Genomic DNA, 25,147 nt, shown 5'->3' with positions numbered 1-25,147 from the left:
GTACGCTTGCGCCGCATCTATCTCTCTTCCACTCGATTGGAACAACCATCGATTTGACTTTTTCGAGGCACATTAAACTTGAAACACTCCCATTCGTTTCCTACTTTTCCTATCATCGTCCTATCCTTAACAGACTAACACAGATTGGAAGAAGTTAAATAGCAAACATGTATAAAAGTTATAGTTAAAATAATCTCTTCGTTAAAGTAATAAACATATTTGAATTGATGAGTGCAAATAAAAGTAAATTTATCAATTAAATTGTAGATTTCATTACACTCGTTCTTAGTATACATACAAAATAGTGATAATTCAATATAAATGATTCAATTTTATTCATAAAAGTATGCAATCATTTCATCAATGTTTTGTTATGACGTCACGTTAAACTATCGTCCGTAAACCGACTTTACAGACAACCAATTTTTTTACGAATAACTAGGTTAGTTCCACTAAAGAGATTGAACTACGCTCACTGAGGTTAACAAGGACGTGATCTAACTCTGTGCTGAAATGAATAGGAGAATATGGATTACATTCAGAGTAATCCCAGTTTCCTTAATTTTTTTTAGTATATAAACTATATCAAATAAAATTTAAAAAAAGTGATACATACGCTATGCTATCGTGAAAAATATTGTTTTAATAAATGCAAAGAAGTGGGAGGACACCAAATGTTTTATATGTAAATCATAGGTAAAATAATATGCCTAAATGTTCGAAAATGTATAAAAAAACCTTTTGGCATAATTTAAAATAGTAAAACTATTAAATTTTAAATTTCAAAGAACCAAAAAACGATTAATAAATATTTTAATTCCACCTAAAAATAAATCTTAACTTAAACAGCCAAAAAAATTAATTTATATTTATTGTATAACTGCTGGCACAAACATTACCAATACTATAAAGAATACACAAATCAAAAATAAATAGGGAAGAATATGCTAACAATCTGGATGCTCCTCAGAATTTCTGAATTCCCAGAGGATTGAAGGGCAATAGCAGAGAAAGGGGAGGTTTTTATTTTGTTTATATACTAGGGTTTTAAGCAGTTTAGGCAAAAATAGCCACATTTGTGATTAACGATTAACCTAGCTAATTTTATTGTATAAAAACCTCGTAATTACAAAATTATTGTCCCTTCTGCTACTAAGCTTGTTAAGATACGTAACTTAATGTTGCATCTACACGTAAATAGACCTTTATTTTAAGAAAAATGATTACCGCATTTGTGTATTCATTTATAGTATACCAAACTGGGTCGGAAGTACATTTAGTGTCGGCGTGGAATCGTCTAATGAAAGTAAAGTAGATATGGTTTCATTTGTCTACATAGTTGCAATAAACATTCCTAAATTACAATATAAAGTCCAGAAGTATGGAACTAAACGCAGGAGCATAAACTACTTAATTAAAAAAAATATAAATATAAATGTTCATCAAAACCGGAAAATAATTTACAGAATACTCATCAATAACTTCTCGACACGTGTCTTTCCTTCTAGCTCATCTGATAGCGCAGCTGACTGGCATACGAGAGGTCAGTGGTTCGAGGCTTGTCACCGCCGAGAATTATTATTTTTTTCTTTTCTTGTTCCCCTAGCTTATCACCAAAATCACAAATTTAATTTATTTTCCGCACCCCCAAAAAATTTTTAGCCAAAAGCTTTTATATATACGTAACATTCCGTACATCGAAGTAACAAACACGTTAAAACTATATTTGTATACTTCGAAACACGGAAACGGAGCACTTCCTTATTTCGTAGTCGTAGTCGTTTTTTTTTTTTGGGAGAGGGGTTTAAAAATCTTCAAAAGACACCAACAGGTGGGATTGTTGGTAGTGTCAGATTTTTACTGACAAAAAAAAGGTCAGTAGTAATAGTTTTTTTGGGAGAGAGGTTTAAAAATCTTCAAAAGAAGTAGTAGTAGTAGTAGTAGTAGTAGTAGTAGTAGTAGTAGTAGTAGTAGTAGTAGTAGTAGTAGTAGTAGTAGTAGTAGTAGTAGTAGTAGTAGTAGTAGTAGTAGTAGTAGTAGTAGTAGTAGTAGTAGTAGTAGTAGTAGTAGTAGTAGTAGTAGTAGTAGTAGTAGTAGTAGTAGTAGTAGTAGTAGTAGTAGTAGTAGTAGTAGTAGTAGTAGTAGTAGTAGTAGTAGTAGTAGTAGTAGTAGTAGTAGTAGTAGTAGTAGTAGTAGTAGTAGTAGTAGTAGTAGTAGTAGTAGTAGTAGTAGTAGTAGTAGTAGTAGTAGTAGTAGTAGTAGTAGTAGTAGTAGTAGTAGTAGTAGTAGTAGTAGTAGTAGTAGTAGTAGTAGTAGTAGTAGTAGTAGTAGTAGTAGTAGTAGTAGTAGTAGTAGTAGTAGTGGCCCGGGAAACCGAAAAAATAAATGGAGGGCGGTTGAGTTTAGAGACTTTTTTTGCAACCTGTTTTCCCCCTGATTTTAGGACGAACATTACATGTCTAATTATAATATAATTCAATGGCAACCTTACTAGTTATACTATACACGAGGTCACGTGAACATGGTAACGTTTAAAAAATAAATCTAAAACTGTAAATTTGTGGGATTTCAAAAAATCGAGCACTAGGTAATAGCGAGAGGGGTCCGACACAAAATATTTTCCCCCTTCCCCCCCCCCCCCCCCTTCTTACTTTCTGTTGACGGTCCCGAGCAGGCTTTAGTCTTGCCGGGTGGTATTCCGTTACGTATGGTCGCCAGGGTGGTGTTCCGTTTTACGTATGGTTCCAGGGTGGTATTCTGTTACGTATGGTCGCCAGGGTGGTGTTCTGTCACGTATGGTCGCCAGGGTGGTGTTCCGTTTTACGTATGGTTCCAGGGTGGTATTCTGTTACGTATGGTCGCCAGGGAGGTGTTCTGTCACGTATGGTCGCCAGGGTGGTGTTCCGTTTTACGTATGGTCACCAGGGTGGTATTCTGTTACGTATGGTCGCCAGGGTGGTGTTCTGTCACGTATGGTCGCCAGGGTGGTGTTCCGTTTTACGTATGGTCACCAGGGTGGTATTCTGTTACTTATGGTCGCCAGGGTGGTGTTCCGTTTTACGTATGGTTCCAGGGTGGTATTCCGTTACGTATGGTCGCCAGGGTGGTGTTCCGTTTTACGTATGGTTCCAGGGTGGTATTCTGTTACGTATGGTCGCCAGGGTGGTGTTCTGTCACGTATGGTCGCCAGGGTGGTGTTCCGTTTTACGTATGGTCACCAGGGTGGTATTCTGTTACGTATGGTCGCCAGGGTGGTGTTCTGTCACGTATGGTCGCCAGGGTGGTGTTCCGTTTTACGTATGGTCACCAGGGTGGTATTCTGTTACTTATGGTCGCCAGGGTGGTGTTCCGTTTTACGTATGGTTCCAGGGTGGTATTCTGTTACGTATGGTCGCCAGGGTGGTGTTCTGTCACGTATGGTCGCCAGGGTGGTGTTCCGTTTTACGTATGGTCACCAGGGTGGTATTCTGTTACTTATGGTCGCCAGGGTGGTATTCTGTTACTTATGGTCGCCAGGGTGGTGTTCCGTTTTACGTATGGTCACCAGGGTGGTATTCTGTTACTTATGGTCGCCAGGGTGGTGTTCCGTTTTACGTATGGTTCCAGGGTGGTATTCTGTTACGTATGGTCGCCAGGGTGGTGTTCTGTCACGTATGGTCGCCAGGGTGGTGTTCCGTTTTACGTATGGTCACCAGGGTGGTATTCTGTTACGTATGGTCGCCAGGGTGGTATTCTGTCCCGTATGGTCGCCAGGGTGGTGTTCCGTTTTACGTATGGTCACCAGGGTGGTATTCTGTTACTTATGGTCGCCAGGGTGGTGTTCCGTTTTACGTATGGTTCCAGGGTGGTATTCTGTTACGTATGGTCGCCAGGGAGGTGTTCTGTCACGTATGGTCGCCAGGGTGGTGTTCCGTTTTACGTATGGTCACCAGGGTGGTATTCTGTTACGTATGGTCGCCAGGGTGGTGTTCTGTCACGTATGGTCGCCAGGGTGGTGTTCCGTTTTACGTATGGTCACCAGGGTGGTATTCTGTTACTTATGGTCGCCAGGGTGGTGTTCCGTTTTACGTATGGTTCCAGGGTGGTATTCCGTTACGTATGGTCGCCAGGGTGGTGTTCCGTTTTACGTATGGTTCCAGGGTGGTATTCTGTTACGTATGGTCGCCAGGGTGGTGTTCTGTCACGTATGGTCGCCAGGGTGGTGTTCCGTTTTACGTATGGTCACCAGGGTGGTATTCTGTTACGTATGGTCGCCAGGGTGGTGTTCTGTCACGTATGGTCGCCAGGGTGGTGTTCCGTTTTACGTATGGTCACCAGGGTGGTATTCTGTTACTTATGGTCGCCAGGGTGGTGTTCCGTTTTACGTATGGTTCCAGGGTGGTATTCTGTTACGTATGGTCGCCAGGGTGGTGTTCTGTCACGTATGGTCGCCAGGGTGGTGTTCCGTTTTACGTATGGTCACCAGGGTGGTATTCTGTTACTTATGGTCGCCAGGGTGGTATTCTGTTACTTATGGTCGCCAGGGTGGTGTTCCGTTTTACGTATGGTCACCAGGGTGGTATTCTGTTACTTATGGTCGCCAGGGTGGTGTTCCGTTTTACGTATGGTTCCAGGGTGGTATTCTGTTACGTATGGTCGCCAGGGTGGTGTTCTGTCACGTATGGTCGCCAGGGTGGTGTTCCGTTTTACGTATGGTCACCAGGGTGGTATTCTGTTACGTATGGTCGCCAGGGTGGTATTCTGTCACGTATGGTCGCCAGGGTGGTGTTCCGTTTTACGTATGGTCACCAGGGTGGTATTCTGTTACTTATGGTCGCCAGGGTGGTGTTCCGTTTTACGTATGGTTCCAGGGTGGTATTCTGTTACGTATGGTCGCCAGGGTGGTGTTCTGTCACGTATGGTCGCCAGGGTGGTGTTCCGTTTTACGTATGGTCACCAGGGTGGTATTCTGTTACTTATGGTCGCCAGGGTGGTGTTCCGTTTTACGTATGGTCACCAGGGTGGTATTCTGTTACTTATGGTCGCCAGGGTGGTGTTCCGTTTTACGTATGGTTCCAGGGTGGTATTCCGTTACGTATGGTCGCCAGGGTGGTGTTCCGTTTTACGTATGGTTCCAGGGTGGTATTCTGTTACGTATGGTCGCCAGGGTGGTGTTCTGTCACGTATGGTCGCCAGGGTGGTGTTCCGTTTTACGTATGGTCACCAGGGTGGTATTCTGTTACTTATGGTCGCCAGGGTGGTGTTCCGTTTTACGTATGGTCACCAGGGTGGTATTCTGTTACTTATGGTCGCCAGGGTGGTGTTCCGTTTTACGTATGGTTCCAGGGTGGTGTTCCGTCACGTATGGTCGCCAGGGTGGTATTCCGTTACGTATGGTCGCCAGGGTGGTGTTCCGTCACGTATGGTCGCCAGGGTGGTATTCCGTTAGGTATGGTCGCCAGGGTGGTATTCTGTTACGTATGGTCGCCAGCGAAGCAGAGTCGGTGCAGGAGGTGGGCGGGAACGAACACGCAGTTTCGTTCTCACGCCCAGAAGTTGGTAAGAGGAAAGTTTACAACGGCCCTGAATAATTCAACTTCTCCACCTCTCTTCTCCCCCCCCCCCCCCCGCTCCCCTGCCACTAAACCTTTCCTCGCGTGCGTCTACTGAACAAGTGAACTGCGCTCCCTGAAGAGTTTACGACCAGCTGTGACCCCGGGAACAATTAGGCCAGTTTAAGTTGGCAACGGCCCTGCAAGCAGACAAAGGCTCATAAAGTACACATTAAATATTCACTGCCCCCCGAAATATTAAAACCACGTTTTGCGTTTGGCAATTTGGAGCGGTAACATTCAAGGCCTGTTCCACCGGCAGCAAAATAAATTCGAGATGATCTTGTTAAAAAAAATATGCTCATGTTATAAAGACTCATCATCAATCAGAGGCCATTTAAATGATTTTCGTCATAGATTAAAAATATCTGCTAACTTAATTACAATTATTTTTTAAACTTGTTAACATATTTGGTGTAATTTTTGCTTGACAAAATCAAAGATTTAAAAATATAAAATAAATGTCTTATATGAACCAGAATTACATGTTTAACACTTTAACTAGCTAAAACTCCTCATGTGTGTATGTTGGTGAAACTTTCCCTTAAAACAAAAATAAGTAGCCCGTAGCCCCCAAGCGCGTTAGAAGTGAAAGTAAACTCGTAGGGCAGAAAAAAAATTTTTTAAACGCGTGTGAAATTAAGTATACAAACGTACAGGTGAGTGTATATGTATGCGAGTGTTGTAGAACGTATTCAAGTTTTCTATATTTAGGGGCTGGAAAAATTAGCATCTATTATTGTGAAATCAGAATTTTAAATGCATCTTAATTAAAAATAATAATATTAACATTATATAATCTCTGTGGTATACTACGCGCTCCTCCTGTGGTCTACTATACACTACTCCTGTGGTCTACTACACACTACTTCTGTGGTCTGCTACACTTACAATTAACTCCTAGACAAGATATTTTCAAATATCTTCCGCAACAATTATTTACTTTCCTTCCAAGTGTAGCCTAATATGTTTATATCCACAGAATCCTAACTATATTCCATTATAATTTATTAAATATATCACAGTGTCTCTCAGTTTCATATTCTTTGAATCCAGATTGGACGGAACCTTCTACTTTTACTTATCGATTTCTTTAAAAGTCTAGGTTACCATTTCAACTCCAAAGTCTTCACGAATTACTTACATTTTAGCAATGTATACATTCAGAAATCTTCGAAGTACTGACTGAAATAGCATAAACATATAAAATGTTTGTTGATATCAATATTAAGATACAAATGTATACAAACTTTCCATCGTGTCTGTAACCAAAAAAAAAAATGTAATTTAATATATTGTGTACAAAGTCATTCAAACCTGATACTTGAACTAGGTAGATTTTGAATTAAAATTATAAATATAACATTTAAGACTAAATCGGACGTCTTTGTTTGGTTTATCTCGAACACGGTTAAACATCATTTATGAGAATAATATTAAATGAAAAGCTTGATTTATGTGTGATACTGGGCATCAAGAGTTATACAGTAAAACTTAGATTAAACGTAACTCGTTGAAAACGTCAGTTTTCTGTTATCCATCGTCGTCAAAAAAAAAAGTATCAACAGACACATTTAAAAATACCCATGGATTACTTTTACACCCGAATGTATAAAATTGGAAGTGACTGTACTGTCTGACGATGGCATATATGTATGTGTGTTATTTACTTTGAAATGATTCTATTTCTATGTTCGTACCAAGCAAGAAGTGAAATCAGGTATGTGTTAGGCATAACATACGTATTAAGAGTTTTATGTTATGCATATATTTATCGGTTACAGCCCTGGTCCCGACGGTGACGGTTAATTTAAGATTTACTGTATTTTGAAACATTTATGCAAAATACTATAACGATAAGGCATGAATGACTATCATTCCAAGCTTTTTATACGCTGTTAATTCGTGGTATCACGCGAGCGGCTTTGCCTGACGTAATAGTTTCACTAGGTTATGAATATGGGCAATTGTCCAAAACTGAAACCTGCGATTAACCAAATCAATCGCATTAAATATTACATCTGTAATGCAAACCATTGCCAATTGTTTGAAAATTCAAAACGGCGGGGAAAAACATTTGATAGTTCTCAAAAGTGGGGAGAGCGGTATACGTATAATTTTTCTATTGTTCTGTGAATAGTGTTCGTTAAAAAATAATAGTGTGTTGCTTTGCAAGTAACAGTTGGGAACTTATTAGGTATTACATCTAAAAAAAAAAAGAAGCCGTCAAATTCGAGACGTGTTACATGACACAGATAATATCTAGAACACAACTGAGTATTGTTTGTTCAAATGTATTATACTATTAACGATAAAACCACCATAATACACACTTGATTCACCACTGTACAAATAAACAATATAATAATGGTAAGTTTGCAGTGTCTAGTGTAATGGACATTCACTTTCTCCTGCCACTAGCAATTACAATAGAGCACAAAATATTTAGACACAACCTTGTACTGTTTCAGAAAAAAAATTATGTTTCTGTAAGTTCATGAAACATTATTAAAAAAAACAATGAATATGTTTGTTGTATTAGGCCAAAGCATAATATAATATTTACTTCTAAAGAAACAGAATGGAATGTGTTCATATTAGTTTTAATATTTCATTTTGGAATGCCTGAAAGTAACAGTGACAGCCTGCTACAAAAGTTTCCAAGTGTGAAATAATTGACATTTAATATTGAATTAGCTTGTTCAGGATGACTGCAACTGTAATGATACAGTAAACAGACACTATATTATAGTCTTAAAGAGATGGAAAACTATTGGAAATAAAAAAAAATCGAAATTCATACACTTTAAGTACGCGTACAAACAACACTGTAAATAAGCTATAACTTAATATGTCGAACACAACTAATCAATGTCACCGAGTAGCATCAATCTAGCAAAAAGGCGCAACCCTTTCTCTGGACCATGAGATGTCATATAGTTACCATGTTCCATATGCTTTTAATGTAAGTTTCTTTAGCTTTACCACAACATAAAAAAAAAAAAGATTGAAACAACTCAAGTGTGCTTGGAACTTAGGTGATCTGGTGGTAGCCTACCTATCAGGTGGCGACGGCGGCTGATTGCCTACCTCACAGGATGTGAAGGCAGTTTGCCTACCTCTCGGGCGGCGACGGCTGGTTGCCTACCTTGCGTGCGGCGAGGGATGGTTGCCTGCATCACGGGCGGCGAAGACGGGTTGCCTACCTTGCGGGCGGCGATGGAGCGCGGGAACACGCGCAGCCTGGGGGGTTGCAGCACGCGCAGGCGCGCGGCGCGGCACTGCTGGCTGCCCCAGTCCACGGCCTGGCAGGTGTAGACGCCGTCGTCAAGAGGGTGCGCCGCCCGTACCTCCAGCACCGAGACGCGGCGCTCTGATTGGTCGGCGGCCAGGGTGCGAACACTCATGTCCCTGCGGGCATACCAATACCACCTGAATAACATTTCTGGAGGGGCAATAACTACTCATTTTATACTAACATTAGCATTTATTTCTATTCTAGAACAATTTTTGACGTGACGTCTAATAAATCGATGAACGCCGGCTGCACGCACGAAAAAGTGTCCCGTTACGCTCATTGTACGCTTTCGCCGCATCTATCTCTCTTCCACTCGATTGGCCTATGCGTCCGAGGAGAAGAAAGACAGCGGCAGCACACAACTTACATGTACACGTGAACTGTTTCGTCGACTGGATATAAAGTGAAGTGAAACGTTAATGTGGTTTTCATTGCTTATTACAACAAAAATTTCGGCAATAAAGGTTAATTATTCTTGCATATTAAAAATCTGATTACTAGTATCATTTCAAGTTTTTATTTATGATTTTTTTAAATACTATAAAGGAAGGGTAACTAACTTCACTCCTCCTTTTACCTCAGCGTGGAGTCTACTGCAGTTACTAAGTCTGATTTGTGTATTTAGGTGTTTCCATTTCCGTGCACAGGCTGCTATCCCTAAGATTTTTGCCGTAAAAAATATCGGTAGATGCGAAACGTCCCCTAAAATGAGTTCGTACCAAAAAAGTCGATTTTACTAAAAAAAATTGTCAGTTAGGCGGTATTGTGTGTTAAGCAACCGAAATGCAAGGATGAAAAAAAGTTGAATAAAGACTACATTTTTCAAATATCCGTTTAAACTGCGCATGAACAATAAACAACGCACGCGTTTATAAACTACACAAGATGCAAAAAAAAAAAAACGAAAGCATCGGCCAACTTTTTATTTTATTTATTTATAAAAATACTTTTTTAGTTATAGTCTTGTGTGTTTCAAGTAAAGCCTGAAACAATGTATCCTTTATGGCAAATAAGAGCTTTTAAGATTAACTTATCGATTTTTAACATGCATATTGAATTGTGTTAGTTTTATCTACTTTTTTATATCATTATATATGTATTTCTACCTATTTATATGATATTGTCTATAAGTCATGTATATTTTAAGTGTTATTTACTTATTGTAATGTATATCAAACCGACAAGCCCTATATTCTGTGAACATACTGTTCAAAAATTGAATCTATTGGGTGCAAATAAAATAAATAAAAAACTTTCAACTTCTGCTTTTCGGCTTCGTATTTGAAGTTAAGCGATAAACAACGTTCCCAAGACACAAGAGTCATATACGTAAACGCCACGATTTCGCAATTTTCCAGCAGTAATTTGTTTGCGTTCAGATTTTTTTTCACAATATATTTTCAAATGTTCCTTTTTTCATTCGATAAATCAAACACAGTCAAAACAGGGCTTTGACAGAGGTTGGCTGGTTAAGCGACAGACTATCTTAACACTGTACCTAAAATTATTTAAGTTGGCATAAAAAAAACCGCTAGGACGGACAACTAAAATACGTATAGTAAACTAAAACTATTAATATAATAATAATATAAAAACTTTATTTGTTTAATGTCATCGTTGGGTTCGTCTGAGTGTAGCCGTATTAACCAGAGTTGTTTACCGCTTTCATTGTGGCTGTCTCGTCGTTGTCAGTTCACCGTGTTGTAATTATTTTTGAATAAATGCGTGTTCGTCTGTGTTATAATTTTTTTACTAAATTACTTTCACAGAATCCTCTGCGCTATCTATACACCGTATGTTTATGTATTCATCCTTGTCTGTTTTTAGGTCTATGTATCGTATAACAACAGTGTAAATTATGTCCGCAAAAATATTTTTTTTAAAAGTAAATTTCGTTTTAAGCCATATTTGTAAGCCAATAGCTGAATTGATAGTAAATGACATAATATTGGATATAAATAATACGTAAGTCACGTAGTCACCAAGCCATTGCATTTTTTTAAGCTAGTAAATTATAATTATAGTTTGCTTGCTTCCTGTTTGGGATATATAAGGTTCATTTCAATTGGCTTGACATTTGATTTACATATTACGATTTATTCTATACTTATAACGGGACAACGTACGGTGACACATCCATCACTAATGACACTTATAGGGGTGAAGACCTTTATAAATTTCATCATATAATCAAACAACGTTTTGCATACAAAGCCAACGAACTATTAAATTTACCTTTATTATTCTTCCAATAGTTGTTTAAACTTAACAAGATTTTTTGAGACTGAAGTTCTGACGTTGACCGATCACTTGTGGAAAAAAAAATATTGAAAGTATTTATGTATTATACGGTCATAGAGAGTATTTTAAATAACGCAAAACTTACCAAGCGTATGATAGTAAGACTACAATGGAATATATTTGGTAAACTAAAATATAAATACAAAGTTTATATAATTTATTACGATTAGTTAAATTCGGCGATATTTGTCAATGAAGTTTTAAAATGTTCATTTATAAAAATTACGCATTAACCCAAAATCCTAAGTAAGCATCAAATTCTTGCGTTTTAGCCTTCCATGGTACGAACACTGCAATTAAAAAAAATGTTTCACGTTTTCAATTAAGAAACAATTTCATTGTAAAGTAAAATAACGTATTAAGAATCATTTCTCACGTGAAAAAAAAATCATTTTGAAATAAAGCCAAATTAAGATTCTACAGATTCACGTCGTAACTAACGTAGTTTTATGTTTTTTTTTATAAAGTCAGCTTAAGAGTGCAGCATATTACAATTTTGTATAAAAGAACTGTCATCTCATATAATAGCAGTCACAATTTAATAAGAAATATACACACGTTTATAAAAAAAACAAAGCCAACTTGCATCTCTAAGCACAAAAATATATTGTGCTTGTTGCGTAATAAATATTGAATTATTTACTTTTGAAATAGAGACAATATTTTAAAACAATTAATGAGTTTCCAAAGCAGTTAATAAAGATTAAAAAAACTGACTTCAGGAAACCCGATAATTTTCAAAACTATGATTTTGGACTTTACATAAATTAATATATACTACAATTCAGTCCACTGGAAAATGTTTATTTAATTATTTATTTTATTTTTAAATTGTTGTTGATCTTTGGATGGTTTAGGTTCACAGTATATATATGTGTGTGTTGTGTATTTATTTAATCTTTGGATGGATTCTATTAATTGTTTTTAGTACATTAAAATTAAAATAGAATTGCTTATTGAGAATGTTATATTATTATTTATTGAAATAACATTTTAAAGTGTAATTAAAAATATAGTTACATTGTGCATATTTATGAGGTGCAGTATTGAAGTGAGTATTTTACGTGATTTTAATTATGTATACACGTTCATTCAATACCAATCAACTTAACCTCCAAATTTAAATTGTCAGTTCTCATTTTATTTTACATATTTAATGTAATAAATATATACATTGTGCAAAATATGTAAGGTGGAGTATTTAACACGATTTTTCATTACTTTTAATTATGTATAGACGTGCATTCAATAACAATCAACTTAACCTACAATTTTAAATTGTCAGTTCTCATTTTATTCTATGCAACTTATGACGTATTGATGCCTCTTTGAAAATAAAAATATTTTTGTAAAATAAATTATAACATTTTAATTATATAAATTACTTATAGTAATGATAGTTTAAAGTATATTTAAAATTGAAGGTTTGGATTTTTAATTTATAGTTTATTTCTTTTTTTTTAAATTATGATTTTTGGATTTACAACGTTCGAACAGGACAACGTCTGTCGGGTCCACTTTAAAGTGTGTGTTCAGGTGGATTCAAAAATGGTTTAGATTCACAATTCAAGCCGATAAATAATATTTGTAATTAATTAATTAATTAATTAATGTTGTTGCTGAACGTTCGATGTTTTACATAGGATCCGGTCGGAAGCGCTGTGGTCGCGTTATCGAATATTCAAAAATATTTTATTTTTATTTCAGTTCGACCCGGCAGATGGTGCTGCGATTATATTCAGGGAAATTTCCTGTAAATTTTCAAATTTAAAACGTTTGAACAGAACAACGTCTTTCGGGTCCGCTAGTTTACTATAATTTTAAAAAATTTTGCAAAACTCCACACCACCCCCGGGAGAAACCCGCTTGCCAACGGCTTCCGCAAGAGTAGCGCAAAGAAGAACGCGCTCCCTTGCGGAAGCTGTCTTCAGCGGGTTTTTTGTTTCCAACCCTTAAGTTTAAGTGCTCCTAAAACCCGGTCTGCCTCACACGGAATTTTCCACACGAACGCCGGCAAGTTCGTGAGGAATATTCCGCGGACCGGGCGGGGATCGAACCCCGACCCTTCCGGTCACGAGTCAGACACTCTGCCCCGGAGCCAACAGGGCAGAGCGACAGTCGAGCGTCACAAACCACCAGCAAAGCTCAGCACACAATTTGTATCTTAGCTATCAGTGTATATGTATGTATAGTATATATGGGCATTTGAAATTAGTAACTTCGTGACGAATTGAACGGAAATGTGTAGTTTTAGTATTTTTTTTTTTTTGCTATTCAAAACGATTTCAAAGTTGACGTAGCTGCTCCGGCAGCGAATCGGGAATCTACGGGTGAATTTAATTTTTTTTAAGAATACTACGTGAAAATTTCGTATTTTTAAAAGTGAATTTGCAACCGTTAATTTTAAGTTAGTTTTGATGTCGCATATCTCTGGGCTAAGTACTTTTTAATAATTCGTGTGAGTTCACCGTGATAGTAGGGCGAAGTTTACAAGTTTTTTTTCTATGCTAATAATAAAACTGTTCTAAGTAAAAAAAAAGAGGCAAATTTTTTTTGAAATGGCTGTTTTATGTTGTTGAGAACTCAAAATTAGAATTTAAAAAAATATGTCTGTCTGTTTCAGCATCATTCGAAATCTAATTGACAGAATTTGATTATTTTTTTTTAAAAATAGAAACGTCTGTGGCTTACTTAAAAACCAGACTACATATAATTACAGAAAATCGCTCATAAGAGGGTGAAAAGGAAGTAATTACTATCGTAAAATATACTTTTTTTTCCAAATCTAATCAAGCATAAGAAAATATATTGAGTACCAATAATAAAAAACGAAAACTACATTTTTGTGATTGGTGAAAATGGTTTTAAGGTGAGTATACGAGAATTACCATCTTGCGTAATTGAAAACTTATGGGCAAGGTATGATTGTGAATCGAAATGCGACAAATGTTATTCAGTTAAAACTAAAAGTAAGAAGCTAATAAAAAAGTTCTCTTAGGACACGGGTACATTTTGAAGTACTGGAAATTTTGTAAATTTCTATAAACATCTGGATTATTTTAACAATTTAATGTACATGGCATCTATATATTCTCCAATATTTCAAAATTATCGATAAAACATTTTCTCATATTTCATGGAGAGAAAATGTTTAGAATGTTTTTAGCTCAATGCATTCAGCATTCCATATTTTACAATGATTTCATATTATGCTTATTAAAGTAGTAATGAATATTTTACCTTCGAAAACCATTTTACATCCCTTGCTTTAAACCAAAGTGTAATATAATACGAATATTGTTTAAAATAAATTGGAACTAATTTGACAGTAATAAAGTTTTGAATTTTTTAATTCAACGATTTTTTACGGTAATAGATCGTATCATCAAAAATTGTTTCAGCTAAAGGTTTTGAATAATGTTTAGATTTGAGATTTGGTACTACAAACGTTATGATTTTTTTCTGTCTGTAAATGGTACGAAACTTTTATTTATTATTATTTTTATTCCAATCCCAGTTTTTTTTAAACCCTTGCATTAATGGGGTCATATAAAAATTATTTCGGGTGAAACAAATAAAAACAGTACCTCATTAGATTATGTGATATATAATATCTTATATATAAATGTAGAAAATATTTATCTGGACCTGTCGGATCACTTAGATCAATTAATTAATTAATTTTACCATTCAAATAGCAATTTCAACTAATAGAGTAAATAAAAAAAATATATCTACCTATGAATGATTTTCTGATAAATAATTTTATTGAAAAATTGTCTGGTATAACTTGGGAAGGGTTATATGAATCTGAAGATATAAATACTATGTAGGCTATAACAAATTCATAGAAAGTTTCTTGAAACTTTTTGAAAATGTATTTCCATTGAATGTTATAAATTATAAGGTACCCACAGGAAATAATAAACACCGGGTCGCAAAAGGAAAAAGAACTTCGAGTGTAAGATTAAAATAATGACTCAAGTGATGAAATCCTGAAATATTAAAATAGTTATAAATTAATATACAAAAAAAAATATTTAAAAGGCAAAAAAATACACGCACAAAGGTTATCAAGTAAAAGTGATAATAAAACTAAAATGTTAGGGAATATAAAAAAATGAAACTAAAATAAATCATCAAAATGATGTGATTAATGAACTAAACCTTGAATCGGAAATAATTACTTCACAGTTTAATATCGCAAATTATTTTAATAATGTTTCGGGTGAATTAAAAAACTATATCAATAATACATATTCTCAACATTTTATTTCTAAACTTAGTAGAAAGGACTTTTTCAATCTGTCCTCTTTTTGATAACAAAAAATTTCAACTCAAATGACTAAACCATTGACTCGTATGATTAATACTTCTATTGGGGAAGGTACTTTCCCTGATAGGATGAAAATTCCAAAATTAATTCTTATACACAAGAATGTTTGGATATGAATGTATGTATATACTTTATGTATGTTTATGTTAATTTGACTAAGCCCATGTCATCAAGTGTAATGCTTTTAAGGGTGGATTAAATAAAAAAAAATCAAATTTAATAGTTTACCTAAATTGGGATTTATGAATTTCATCCTTAGCAGCAATGGTTGATTATATCAAAAATGTTTCAAACAAAAGTTTTAGATTATAAATATAAGGTTTACAAACAATTCGAACAGATTTAATAGTGTGCGTACTCATTGAGTTATAATTTTTTTGTACTTCAACATTTGTTTTTTTCCCTACCATGTCGCTATCGTATCAAAAATTAATTTATTTTAATTAATTATAATTATAACATATTTTTAAAAAAGAATTAATTTTGGTATTACTCGTACGAATTATAATACGTTCAAATGGAAGTGTTATTTGTAATTTTATGGGAGTTATATCAATTTTTATTTTTCAAAATAACTTCTCCATTTCTACCTCTTTGATCGGATTTTGACCATTGATGAACTCGACCGAAATTTTTCAATACTATATTTTATGTATCAGTTTGGAATATATATATATATATATATATATATGCAAAATTATGGCACTTATCATTTCCATAGAAAGTGAATATATAGGCCTATATAAATTTGGATATTGGTATGTATGACGTTGATAAACTCCGACACTACTGCAGCTAGTATAATATACGTATATACTTTGAGTTGCCGGTGCTTTTGGTTGTCTATGGACTATGAAACGAAAAAAAAAACTATATAAAAATTATCCGGCAGTGGAATACGGTAACGGCTACAATAGATAGTCTTTCATAGAAATCTACCTAAAACATCTAGAATTATGTATTAAATTTTTCTTTTCATTTATTGAAGTTCGTATTTTAATTTGATGTGTGTGTTTTGATTTATTAAAAAATATCGTATATCCAAAATTAAATAAGTAAGACGTAAATTATTTATTAAAAAAAAACATTTTTTTCATTTCTTGGCAAGGTTCATCCCTAAAGGATGAAAAGGGTTGAGTTTAGTTTAAAGAAAAAAAATGCATATTTCTGAATTTACTAAATATGAAGGTAAGAAATTTAGAATGAAAAATAAGCCTATAGAGTTACAAACTCTACTTTTTAAATTTTCCGGATTTCGACTTTTAACGGTATGAAAAAGAAGCAAGTTTTGTCTCATCATAAAAAAAAAAGAAGGAATATCTCCATAGCAAATAAAGATGGATTTAAAAAAACTGAGCATGACTATCTCATAAATTATTTAATTTGGGTGCTTATCCATTTTCGGTATTCGACATCATGTTGGTTTTATAGTAATCAATCATATGTATGTCGGCTATAAAAGTAAATTAAGATGTAGGTAATTAACTGAGAAAGAATAACGTATATAATTTATTATTTAATAGATTTTTTACTTTTATTGTTATTTTATATTCAACTGAAAAAGGGTGAAAAGGTGGTAATTTTTTATTATTATAAAATTCGTATCTCTAAAGGTAATCAAGCAGGAGTGTTATGTATATGATTTAATTTTTTTACTACATTTACACTGAAATTCTACTTCTTAAGGGGTAAAAATTTGTACATATGGTTCCAACATTAATAATTAATATCTTCTGATCAAATCCAACTTAATTTAAGAATTTGGAAATTATTAATATGCATACGTTTAGCTACTTTCTTTCATTTAACGTTCTCCGACATATCAAAGCTTAAGTTGTAACAGGGATTAATATTATTAAAGATATGGAAACCACTCAATTTGTATAGGTTGGATAAATTTAAATTCAATATAAATGTAAGTTTATTCTGATTATTTGGGAATTTACATCTGTGGTAAAAAATGTTGGTTGAATTCGGTTTTATGTGACGGATATTGCCATATTTACATATTTCTGAATAATAATAATAAGCATAAGTTACGAATAAATATGCTATATAATAAAGTATGCATATAAAATTCATTTCAAATAAATATGCGCATGTAACAAATATCTTAAAATAATAGAGGTATTTTGAATCAGGTGAAATTATTTAATTATTCTAAGCATAGCTTTTACGTTACAAAATTAAAGTGTTAGTTTTAAAAGGTAGCAAAAAATTAATTAAAATGAGACATGTGTTCAACAATTTTTTAAACTGTATACCTCATGAAATAAAAATGAAATAAGTTTGTTTGATTTAGTCAATGTAAAATATATCTTCGAAGAAACTGAAAAATAAGTTATAAAATTTGATACATAATTATTTTTAAAAAATTAAAAAGGCCTACGCATAAACGTTTTAATAAAATTCTTAAACGGTGTTCTTATGAATTATATCTTTTAAGCAATTGGCAATATAATTCATCTCTTTCTTTAGAAATAATGTTTGAAATAAATCGCATATATTACTTTCAATGGTGCGATGTAAGCAATACCCTGAAATTGCGTGAGCGAAGCCGCAGGTTATTAGCTGGTTGCTAATACAATTCAATGTAAACTTTACAAGTTATACGAAACGTGCAAATCCCGTTTACAGTTTTGCCCACGGCAACTTTCACAAACTTTTGTAAACTTTTATGGTTGGGAAAGTTGTACATTAAAGGTTGATCTCACACACCGTAATTTTGTCATTTTCTCATTGATATCATTTAAAGGGCTATTTCTGAATTTTAACACGATACCTCTATTGAATTATTATTTTAGCTAAATGAAACATATGAAATAAATGCAATAATTCACGCAATTGATGATAATCACGTTAATTAATTTTTTTATCTTTGCAATAGTAATGTTCATAAACATTTATCATATTATAAAAAATAATAAATAATAAATATTTTAATTAATTTAGTGTGTTAAGTTGGACATAAAGTATATTTTCACCCCCACACATTCAGGATTTGATGAACTCCACGTATCATTTATATATATATATATGTAATTATATATAAGCGACTCACTGACTGACTCACTCATGTTTAAAAAATCCTAACCTCCTTTCAGACGACCTAGATACTCGAAATTTTGACAGGAAGGGAAAATTCCGAAAAGTTGAATTTTATTTTGGACCACGGACAAAAATTTTAATCAATTATTTATCTAATGACATCATAGTATTGTTGATAAAAGAATCGTCATAGCAACACCATCGTTTGTGATGATAGAAAATCGCACAAACGATACAGCCACGAGTAATTGCTATAAACACGTTTATTGACGACAAAACGCTAAAATATCTTAGTGACGACCAAATGCTATAATATTACCTACTCACCAGAGGAGAATTTTCGCCACACCATTTCGCACGTTTGTTTTCACGACGTAATCAATGTTTGTTTACTTGTAAGCCACGGCCATAGACTTTAGAACTCGATACCGAACACATGGAGAAACAAGGAAACAATCGACACTAGCGCTTTCTTGCGAGAGTTGTACAAAACATTGTTTTGAAAGGTGGAGGAAAATTACTTAAGACCAGGAGAAATATTACTGTCATAGGCGTGTTAAGTAATTCTAACAACAAAAGCATCCTGTAATTTATTTTTAACCAAACTATTTATAACCTATTTGACATAATGCTTTATGGAAGCAGTGATACGTGAAAAATAAACTCATTTTTATTTTTCAAATCGTTGTATATAGCGCATATTAATTTTATAATGTTTATACGATCAACATGCGTTTAAAATTCTTTGATAATTTTGCAGGAAAAATTTTATTGAGTAAAAGTGGTTTACAAGCATTACTAACACAACGGTTTCACATTATTTTGCACTAGGTAATTAGTCCAGCCGTAAATAGCATTGTGGCGTTCTTACCGTAAATCTTATTCATTATCAAAATATTACAATATATTTCAAAGCTGATTTAACTTCACGTCTCACACGCTGCGAGAACACACACATCCAAAAACAAGTAAAATTGCAACACATTGATTTTTCGTTATGCAATGATTAATATATATTAAACACAATGGAGCCATTTAAATCGTTATTTAAAACTGTTTACACAAATATACTATATTTGTTTCAATATTTACTGAAATTCATAACTATAAAAATCTTCATCTAACCTGAGTAAAAAAGTCGCGCTTTTTTGTGTGACTTATATTGTTTACTGTATTGAAAAATATGCTGTACTCAACAATTCAAGCTGAATATGTTGTGCATTTTCCATGTCATGCAAATCTAATATGAGTTTTTATATTATGTTTACGTTGATACTGAAGGAAAGCGCATGGATTGCGGTTACGGTTTTTCACAAGTAAGAATAAAGATGTTGGAAGTTCGGCACACTAAAATGTTAAACAATTCGCATCCCGTTGCATGTTTCACGTAAATGAGTTACCTTACGTGATGTTTAAAGCCCTATTACAATGATTTACGTTTTGGTTGTGAAACATCAAGCGTCTAAGCTGAAAGCAAACACCGTAAAATTAACACTGTTAGTTATCTACAGTCATGAATAACGCCAAAACAATAGTGTTTTTCAGTTTTCAATTTAAATACATTACTGTTATTATTCTTTAAATGCAGCAATGTGAATTCAAAAAAACTTAATTACGTGAACTTAAAATTAAAAGTTTGATAGCTAATGAACATTTAAAACACTGTAAAATTTTTTGATGACATAGGGTATGTTAACTAAAATTTAAAAAAAAAGTATGTGAGGTTAGTTTCTGTGAACTAATGAAATAATTGTAGTTGTGAAACATACCATTATTAGATTTTTTCAAAAGAATATTCTCTACTCGAGGGAATCACTTTTAACACAGAATTATCAAAACAATTGAGTGCTCTAGCCCTAATTTTGTCATTCAATGTGTGCATTTAGATTCTAAAATTATGATTTCAACCATGTCAGTTAGCTTTTCAAGGTCGAAGAACAAAATAATGACAGCAAATAAACATTCATTTAGAAAACTAATTTTAAAATTTTTCGCGAAAAGTTAACCTCTTTCAAATCAAGATATTAAAATACGTTCCCATGAAAAAATAACTTATTTTATAACTGTAGCAGAATAAACGTGAATCCAAGTTTTTTTTATAAATCTAGAAATAAAATAAAGTGCTTAACAAAATTTGATAATTTTGTTTTAATATATATATATATATATTTATTTATTTATTTGTAAGCATTGTAATAGACACATCTAAAATACTGTAAGCCAGTTTCAACACATTACCTGGGAAAAAACCAATTTCTGAAATGCACAAATACAGCGACGCATCTTTTAATGCAAGAAAAAAGTATAAATGCTAATAAACGCTGTAGAACTTAGCAATAGTTAAAATTTCCAGTGAGACCTAAAATGTCAGTCTCGTGACTTATCACATATAAGTCAGTAATACCTTAGTTAAAACCAATCTTAGATCCAGTGAAACATTTCCAATTTCTCCACGAATGTCACAAATATTTTTCATTCGTAACTTGTGGTTGCCATATCAAAATTAATGATGTCTATAATTTCTGTCACAATGAAAATTATCGTAGTATCATCGGCAGATAAAATTTTTTAAACATATTATTAAATTTGTCCCCCTTTTTTATGCGGCACATACAAACATGGAGTTTAGCATGTTTAAGGCAGCTGAGAGTCTGTGCGTTCCTGCCAAATATTACGTCACCACTTGTCATATACTTGTAAATGTGCACATAAATGATAATATTTATTAATATTAATAAATAAGTTAAAAACCCAAAATATGTATTATCCCACTACATATACAGATACAGACACACATACATATGTTATATAGTCCACTGCAGTGGACGAATAAACTGAGAGGGCGCGATTATAAACACCGTAATGACCGAACAACAAATTGCAAAAGGAGATGTACTTATTGTGTTAAAATAGCAGAAAAACGCTATGTCGAGAAAGCAATGAAATCAGCGTGGTGTGCAAGTACGGGCCTTTAAGTGATGACGTTAATGTTAGAGAAGCCTAAGATGTACATCAAGTTCTGTCCCTGCCCGAACACGCCCGAATATTCACCTTCGGCCAACCTCGGGATTTGTTTTATTTTTGGGCAGGAAAAATGAATTCAAATATTAATACGTGGTCGGTTAGGTTAGCTACATTAAAACACTATGGACGGTTAGTTAGGTTAGTATAGCTACATTAAAAGAAACAGAGAAATATAAATATGTATATAAATAAACCCGAGGTTGGCCGAAGGTGAATATTCGGGCGTGTTCGGGCAGGGACAGAACTTGATGTACATCTTAGGCGTCCCTTCTTGGTATAGGAGGGGGGGAGGAAGGGCCGACATAATTACTCGCACCTCCACCTCCTCCCCTTCCCCGTCAAACATAGAGAAAACGGTTTGTTTGAATCAAACAAATATTTGTTTATATATGGTGAAACAAATATTGACTTGGTGGGACGAAAAATGTTTGTTAGCTTAACCAAACTCGGTAAGAAACAAAAATGGTTTGTTTAACCTAACCCCAAAATATACATCTGAGTTGACAAAACCATTTTGTTGGGTTGACAGAATCTTTCCTACTACAAAATATTTGTTTAAATTATGAAAAAATATGTTTATTTCACCATATACAAACAATATTTTGTTGAGGCAAACAAACCTTTCTCTCAGTGGACGACAGTAAAGGAGCCTGGTCTCTCTCGGCGGCCCCATTAGACCGCGCACTCACCTCGTGGCCGCGGTGACGTCCACCGGGAGGCCGTCCTTGAACCAGCTGAAGGTCGCGGAGGGCGAGCCGAGAGCGGCGCACGACAGCCTGAAGGCTTGTCCGACGAGCACCAGTCCGTCGGCCGGGTCAGAGGTCACTTCCTGCGGGGGGAAAAGAACGGAACCGATGACACGACGTGAGCTCTACGGCCGGTTTAAAGCTGGAGTCATGATGCCACGACGTGAGCTCCACATCCGGTTAAAAGCTGGAGTCACGATGCCGCTACATGAGCTCCACGGTTTAAAGCTGGAGTCACGATGCCACTACATGAGCTCCACGGTTTAAAGCTGGAATCACGATGCCACTACGTGAGCTCCACAGCCGGTTCAAAGCTAGAGTCACGTTGCCACGACGTGAGCTCCACGGCCAGTTTCAAGCTGGAGTCACGATGCCACGACGTGAGCTCCACGGCCGGTTTGAAGCTGGAGTCACGATGCCACTACGTGTGCTCCACGGCCGGTTTGAAGCTGGAGTCATGATGCCCCTACATGAGCTCCACGGTTTAAAGCTGGAGTCACGAAGCCACTACGTGAGCTCCACGTCCGGTTTGAAGCCGGAGTCGCGAAGCCACTACGTGAGCTCCACGTCCGGTTTGAAGCCGGAGTCACGATGCCACTACGTGAGCTCCACGTCCGGTTTGAAGCTGGAGTCACGATGCCACTACGTGAGCTCCACGGCCGGTTTAAAGCTGGAGTCACGATGCCACTACGTGAGCTCCACGTCCGGTTTGAAGCCGGAGTCACGATGCCACTACGTGAGCTCCACGTCCGGTTTGAAGCTGGAGTCACGATGCCACTACGTGAGCTCCACGGCCGGTTTAAAGCTGGAGTCACGATGCCACTACGTGAGCTCCACGTCCGGTTTGAAGCCGGAGTCGCGAAGCCACTACGTGTGCTCCACGTCCGGTTTGAAGCCGGAGTCATGATGCCCCTACGTGAGCTCCACGGCCGGTTTGAAGCCGGAGTCACGATGCCATGACATGAGCTCCACGGCCGGCTTAAAGCTGGAGTCACGATGCCACGACGTGAGCTCCATGGCAGGTTTAAAACTCAGTAGCCAATGAAATATAATGTCGCCGTGACGTGTTCAACACGACAAAACACGCACCCCGACGGCCCGCACGACAAAAAGCAAAACGGAAATCTTACAAAACTGAAAAAAAAAATGGTAAAAATTTATGCGGATAAATGATATTCCTTTATACAATTAGGTACAATTTTTAAACATTTGTTGTGAGCTTTCAATTGGTTATCAAGTTTGTTTAAATTATTTTCTGTGCCTTATTAACTTATCTAAGGCTTACTCTCTTGTATCTAAAATAAAATTAATCAACTTTAAATTTTCTTGTAGGTTCTGCATTGATTTTAGCGCACACTGCACTGTATTTGGCACGGGAAAGATTTACCGACAGCTATTTTAGAGTTGGTCGTGTTATGTTGTCGTCGATTGTGATCTTACGCTATGCTTGTGCCGGAACGATGTACGATTTATAGACGGATTTGTCGTGTCGTGATGTTTGACTTCAGGTTAAGGGCGTATGTGCCGTCCCAGGTCATTAATTTGTTGTTTACGTTCCACGCGGTAAAACCTTTAGGCGTATTAAGTAAAAAAATATATTTATTAACTATTTAATACGGTTTTATTACGAATTTATTTAAAATAATGTGCAGCAACGCGAAATATTAGAAGCAAAATAATTTAGGACACTATCCCATTTAGGTTCTCACGCGGTTGTGTGGTACGTCACAGCGTCATATACAGTATCCATCAATAGTGCATCTTGCGATCGTGAGTGAGCATCCCGCATCTCACGTGAAATTGGTCATAGTTAATTACGTTTCGCTGAATCCTCGTAGCTTATATCGTGACTCAAAATGGTCGTGCGCACATCAATACGACCAAATGTCAACAGGTGGTGCTAGCAGTAAAAGTATTCGGATGATATCCTTCCCTTAGAAATACGTCCTTCACATTGTGGTCGCATTAGCTAAAGGAATGTAGGTATGCGTGTGCTATGGAACGCATGCTTACGTATTCGGATACAGCCTATGAGATACTTATGTAACGTTGACGGTTGAAAATGGAGTACTCCGAGGGCACCAACCAGCTCATGACAATGTGTACCGCATTCCCCACTTTGGAACATTCTTGGGCTCATATCAAATAAAAAAATAGAATCATGAATACGGAAAAAAATAAGAAAAATAAACTTTCATATTTGTGCATGTTATTAATCGTAAAGCCAGTACTGAACAGGTGTTTGACAGTCCTAAACTAAATACTCACATTGTAAGTACATCTGCTCGATCGTAAGAACTCTGCTCTAAATATCTTCCTTCAACGCTCCGCTTCCTTCAACGCTTTAACCTGGACTTAATGACTCGTATCTATTACGCTTCGATAAAGAAAACTTTCAGCTTGTTTTTGAGCCCTGTTGTTTGTGTGAAGTCAGAAGCTACACATAATGATGGATTGAGTTCGCAACTAATTTTAGGCAACAGCGCTTGATTATTACTTGTACAGAAATTTCTGCATTAAAAAGCTAAGCAAATATTTTGTAGTGCATTTCTCAACCGTAGAAGCCAACAACACACTTAGATCAATTGATACTAATGTTGAGAACGGTTGAATATGAGATAAGTTAAGTGAACAAACATTATAAATGTCTTTGAAGATGGACAACGGATAACATTGCAAGCCTTAAATCTAAACGCAAATGCTAATAAAGTTATAAAGTTTAGAGAACTTTTTTTTGTAAAGAACAAAATCTGAATCTCTCCCTTGTTCGAAGCGGAAGTTTCAAAGGTCGTACAAACTTGCA

General features: G+C 35.4%; 1 protein-coding gene across 1 annotated transcript in view; it reads right to left on the bottom strand.

Moving 5' to 3' along the window:
* The window catches only part of LOC134539008 (uncharacterized), a 308,737-nt gene that overhangs the window by 54,542 nt on the left and 229,048 nt on the right, over window positions 1–25,147 (bottom strand). The window contains exons 11-12 of the mRNA XM_063380672.1: window positions 22,288–22,427; window positions 8,798–9,002 (exon numbers count right to left, since the gene is read on the bottom strand). Of these exons, the coding sequence (XP_063236742.1) occupies window positions 8,798–9,002; window positions 22,288–22,427 (345 nt within the window). The remainder of the gene's footprint in view (window positions 1–8,797; window positions 9,003–22,287; window positions 22,428–25,147) is intronic.

This window comes from Bacillus rossius, chromosome 14 (assembly GCF_032445375.1).
Source record: "Bacillus rossius redtenbacheri isolate Brsri chromosome 14, Brsri_v3, whole genome shotgun sequence".
NCBI lineage: Eukaryota > Metazoa > Arthropoda > Insecta > Phasmatodea > Bacillidae > Bacillus > Bacillus rossius.
The sequence above is the reverse complement of the archived record's forward strand: the minus strand, read 5'-3'. Positions and strand labels throughout refer to the sequence as shown.